Consider the following 5,254-nt stretch of genomic DNA (forward strand, 5'->3'; position numbering starts at 1 on the left):
GCCGAGGTGCGGGTCACGCGGCGGCCGCTCACGCTGCTCCACTGCTGGCACTTCCGCAGCTCCTCGGCGCCCACCGCGCACCACACGACCTGAGCGCGCCGCGCCGCCACCTCTGCCTCACCTGCGCAGGGACACAGCGTGGGACGGGGACCCTCGGCCTCCGGGAGCCTGGGCCCCTGTTCACACCCCTGCTCCTGGAGCAGCTTGCTGGTAGAGACCGGTGGAGACCCTGCCTCCGCCTTCAGGCCGGCCTCCCTGCTTTGGAGACCTTTCGTCCCCACCCCACCCTGTAAAGCCTGCCAGTGTCTAGTCTCTCCAGACAAAAGCTCTGTGATAGACCAGGGCAGCCCCAGAGATGGCCCAGGGGACAGCCGCGACCACCCCTCCCCAGGCCTGCAAGGGGGCCACCTTTATAACTACAGAGCAGTCAGGGTGAGGGTGGCCCAGACTCCCACCCAGCCAGGCTGGGGGCTCCCCCTTGGTGCCCCAGCCCTGCGCAGGGGTGGCCACGGAGCTCCTGCATGCACCCCAGGGCGCCATGGCCCTCTGGGTTTGTTTCCATTTCTCAGTAACAGGCATACATGCATTTTTCAGTCAGGGCCGGGAGCCCTGGCTGCCCCGGGAGCCCTGGAAACATGAACTGAGGCCGGGGCACGCTTTCAGAGACCCCTCACAGTGGCCCTGACCTAGTCAACAGAGACGCTCACGCCTGCATCGGAGCTGCTGTGACACAGGCCCTGCAGTGGCTGGAGCCGGAGCACCCGAGGGCCCTGCAGCCTCCCCCGACACCGGTGCCCTGCGGACCCGCCTGGAGCTCACGCACTTTCCCTCAAGTTCCGGAGCGCAGTGTAGTAGGCATAGCCGAGGTACAGGCCAGTGTCCACCCTTGGGGGGACCCTCAGAAGCCTGAGGGTGGAGTCCTTGAACAGCAAGTCCTTCGACCCGCGAGGGGAGTTGAAGATCTGGAACTCCGAAGACACTTCCTTTCCAAACTTCTCCTAATGAGGGAAAAGGAATGAGGCGTTGGTGCCAGGCAGGGAAACAGAAGGCGGTGGTGAGGCAGATGCAGAGCACCAGGGGGTCCGACTGCGCGCCTTGGCTGGCACCTCCCTGCAGAGCGACCTGAGCCGTCCCAGATGAGACCCAGCCGGCAGTCCCTCCTGCCAGGCCCAAGCACCTGGGGGCAGAGAATGACACCAGCCCACGTCTCCTCACTCGCTGTCCAGAGGGCCGCCCAGGCCAGCAGCCGGGGAATGAGCCGACCCTCTGCAGTGAGGCCTCAGAGGGGGTAAGGCCCCTTCCTCCCACCCCAGATCCAAGAAGACCGGCCGAGGAGGGGCTACCTGGGACCGGCGGAGAAGCTCCCAGATGGCGTCCTCCCTGCCGTCCACACTGCGGGCCATGACGGCGTGGGAAGGCACTCGGGCCAGGTGGCACTCCTTGAACCTGTCCACCGACTTGCGGGTGTTGTCTGGGCACAGCAGCTCATACTGGTCCCTTTCCGCCTTGTCTGGCAGGTCCTCTGGGAGGGAGGGGTGACCGCGAGCCCAGGTGAGCCGACTCTGAGTGATAACCGTGAGTCATCGCCCTCGTTCTCCCCGTGGGACTTGGGCCAGTGGAGGCGGTGAACTGGGGCCAGCAGGTGGTACGGTGGTAAGATGCTGGGCTCCCACATGGCCACCACGATTTGAGTCATGGACCTCGTGGCGTGAAGCTCACACTGGGTAAGTGTGCATGTGAGTCCTAAGTGACCAGAGGAAAATGGAGGAGAAGGGACTGCGGTGTGGCCATACCCCCGGGGGGTGACTTCTCACTTTCTGTCTCTCTGGCAAGCGCGCACACCCTATAGGAAAACATCTCGCTCTAAAAAAACAGAAACGCTAAGGTGATAGCCCGTTAGTGTGGCTAAACTGAGGTCCCTGAGACAGAGTGGTTTGTAAAAATTCGAGATGTATTTGGCTCACAGCCCTGGGGGCCGGAAAGTCACCACGCGGCAGATTTAGAAGATCAGCGGGCATGTGCAGAGACCCCTAGGCCCCCATCCGAGCAACAGCCGTCCCGGGGCGAGCGCTCACTGCCTCCATGGGGCAGTGGGAGCCTGCTCGTGAGCACCGCGTTGTGCCAGGGTTCAAACACCACTCCCCTGGGGACCACGCTTACAGCACAGGGACCTCTGGGGGACAAATGTGCGCATAATCCACCACCGTGATGGAGGCAAGAAGGAACCACAAGGTCACCTTAATATTAATAAACATAGGAAAAGCATGGGTCCAGCAGGTGTGGGGGTTAGGGTGGCTGGACTGCACACAGCTGACTGCGGTGCTCGAGTCCCAGACCTGGCAGCTGGAAAAATCACACCAGGCACGAGCCCAAAATCCCAGGAGAAGGGACTATAGCGTGACCATCCCCCAGGGGCTGATTTCTCACTTTCCCTCTCTCTGTCTCTCCCTCGGGCAAGCATGCAAACTCTACATGGGGGCGGGGGAAGGCATAAAGTAAGAACCGCGCCCTGCTGGTAACAGTGCCGGGGCCGGGGTCGGGGTCGAGGGTCCAGCTAGCCTGCAGTCAGACGTCAATGAAATTAGGACATTGGGGCAATGCCAGGCCCCGCCTCCTCTTACCGAACACGGTGCTCGCCCTGGCAAAAGCGACATGTCCAGCCCCGTCTCTCAGACACCTGGGAGGTGAGAAGGAGCCTGAGGTGAGCACAGGCGCCCCACCCGGCCCCTTCCTCGTGCCCCCCGTGGAACAGCCGCCCTGGCTCCACTCCACGGGCATCTGCTCCCAGAGGCCAGGGCTCTGAGCTTTCCTAGCAGGAAGGTGGCGGGGGCCCTCCAGGTGGATTCGGAGGATGAAGCAGGTGCTGATAAGAGGCCCCACCTTCTGCCAGGAGGACTGGAGGGCAAAAAAATGTCTATGTACCAGAGAGTTTTGAAGTCTCTCCGCCAGAAGGTAAAGGCTTGGCACCCCGGTCACATTCTCTCTCTCTCAACCAAATGTGCAAACGTGCCCTGGCCGGTGGGGAGGCAGGAAGGCCTCCCTCTGCAAAAATGCCAGAGCCCAGGAGGTGGCATGAGCGAAAGGGAGCCCAGCCTTGGCATGGGAACAGAGAGGGCAGAGGGGACAACAGGCAAAGCTCAGTGTCCCCTGCTTCTGGGGCAGCATGGCCTCCCAACCGGGAGCTTGGGCTGGGCGTCTCACAAGGAGACACCCGCTGTGGTTGGGGAGGGACAGGAGTTAGCCCGAGGAGCCCCACCAGCAGAGGGGCACGGTCAGATTCAGCGTCCTCGGGGTGGCAGAAAGGGCCCCGGCCGCCGTGGCTGGTGAAGAGGGGGGCACTGGGCCTGGGCTGGGGAAAGGTGCACTGGACAAGGCGGCCCTCCTCAGACTCAGGTTCTCCGTCTCGAGGCAGCAGGTGGCGGCCACCTCTCCACCCCTGCGGCAGGCTGAGCTCTGGCGGGCAGAGGGAGGGGCTCCTGGCCTGAGCCATGCGCAACCCAGGCCCCTGGGGAGGGCAGGAGGTCTCACTCACTTGACGGCCCCGGAGTAGCCAAAGTAGGGCTCCAGGGAGGAGGCGGCGCACTTGCTGGCCCCTGGGCCCGTGCACAGGCTGCACAGGTTGGGGAAACGGCTCCCGTCCACACCCGGGATGCAGCTGGCTGAGAAGAACTTGGACACAGCTGTGCACACACAGAAGTGGACCGCAGAGTGTGAGCCGGCACTGGCCAGGACCAGGGCCAGGACACCTGCCGCACGTGCTCCCGTGGGTGGCGGAGCCCCTTCCTCCACCCCGCCTCGCGCCTGCAGGGCAGCCTCTGCCATGGGGCTGGGAGCTCAGAGATGCACCTTTGCTGAGGGCAGGCTCAGCCGCCCCTCCCAAGGACTGCTGGGTAAGGTCACACGTGTCAGGCTGGCCAGCCCACCCCCACCTCGCGTTCATCCCACATGTCCGTGGACATGATCCCAAAGCAGCCTGTGCATGCAACTAGGAACCCCTGCCTGCGGCCACTCTCCACGCCCCACCATCTTACCTTCCTCCAGGGGCGTGGGCGGTCCCGTCCAGTTCAGGTATGGACGGAGGATCCCTATGGGCACACTCCACCCGGCAGTCCTGTTGAGGCCAGTGTGGCAGGACCTCAGGCCCTGCAGCTGGTTCAGCTGGAAGTCGCTGTCCTTTCTCACTATGGCCACGGCGTAGTAGTAGTTGCGAGGCTCTGAGGAGACAGAAAACAAGAGCTCTTCCCTGGACCAGAGGGGGAAAGCGCCTCCCTGATGAAGCCCCTGGTGGGAGGAGGCCCCCACGTGCTACAGCTGCACCCGATGCCCACGCAGCTCTGGTCCCCAGGGAGTGCCCAGGTCCTTCTCCCAGGGGTCAGTGTCAAAGAGCCCGGCAACTGCATGCCCTGCAGTGCCACGCTGGCCAAGACCCCATCCACATGCTCATCTTGGCCACAGCTAAGGCCACCTAGATGTGGAGTCCCCAGAGAGCTCACCCGCTGTGCTTCCATAGACTTCCGCCGCGACAGGCCGCAGCTTGTAGGGGTTCAGCCCTGCTTCATACACCCAGCCGCCATCCAGAGTCACAGCGTCTGCCTTGCTGGCCTGAAAGAAAAGAGGCCAGACAGACTTCAGGAGATAACGCTCCCAAACCCAGGCAGGTGGGATCTCGGGGTGTCAGAAGGGCGGGATGACTGCAGGGGTCTCCATGGAGGACGCATTCTGTCACGTCCGCCTGACCTGTGAGAGCCGGCACAAGCCAAAGGGCCCTTCTCCGGGGACGATGAGCACCAGCCCAGGCACTATGCATCCCACGCCAGCATGTCCCCTCCCCTCCCTTCCCCGCCTGCTCCTCTGCACCGCTGTCCTGAGCACGCCCTGTAGTTAGCCGTATTCAGAGCTGTTTGCTTGAGACGCCCTCTCGCCAACTTTGCCTCCAGAGTTATTTTTTTCTAAGTTCTATTTCATTGACTAGAAAACAAAGTTAATAAGGGACATTACAATTATTACAAAAGGGCCAGTTAGGTGGCATGGAAGTTAAGGTAACTGGATCCCACATTGCCGACTACCATGTGGTTCGAGTCCCAGACCTGGCAGCTTGAAAAATAATCTGGGTGTGTGTGCATATGTGCCCCAAATCCCAAGAGGAGGAGAAGGGAGTACTGCATGGCCATCCCCATGGGAGACGGGGGGGAGGTGATTTCTTACTTTCCCTCTCTCTGTCTCTCTCCAGCAAGCACACATGCCCTATGGCAAA

The 5,254-nt window shown here is 62.3% G+C and overlaps 1 protein-coding gene across 1 annotated transcript in view; it reads right to left on the minus strand.

Moving 5' to 3' along the window:
- The window catches only part of LTF (lactotransferrin), a gene marked incomplete in the record, with an annotated part of 24,188 nt that overhangs the window by 15,550 nt on the left and 3,384 nt on the right, over nucleotides 1–5,254 (minus strand). The window contains 6 exon segments of the mRNA XM_014584871.2: nucleotides 12–121; nucleotides 824–998; nucleotides 1,344–1,522; nucleotides 2,622–2,677; nucleotides 3,533–3,680; nucleotides 4,032–4,102. Of these exon segments, the coding sequence (XP_014440357.1) occupies nucleotides 12–121; nucleotides 824–998; nucleotides 1,344–1,522; nucleotides 2,622–2,677; nucleotides 3,533–3,680; nucleotides 4,032–4,102 (739 nt within the window).

The sequence above is a fragment of the Tupaia chinensis genome, unplaced genomic scaffold (genome assembly GCF_000334495.1).
Source record: "Tupaia chinensis unplaced genomic scaffold, TupChi_1.0 Scaffold148065_1, whole genome shotgun sequence".
In the NCBI taxonomy this organism is placed as follows: Eukaryota; Metazoa; Chordata; class Mammalia; order Scandentia; family Tupaiidae; genus Tupaia; species Tupaia belangeri.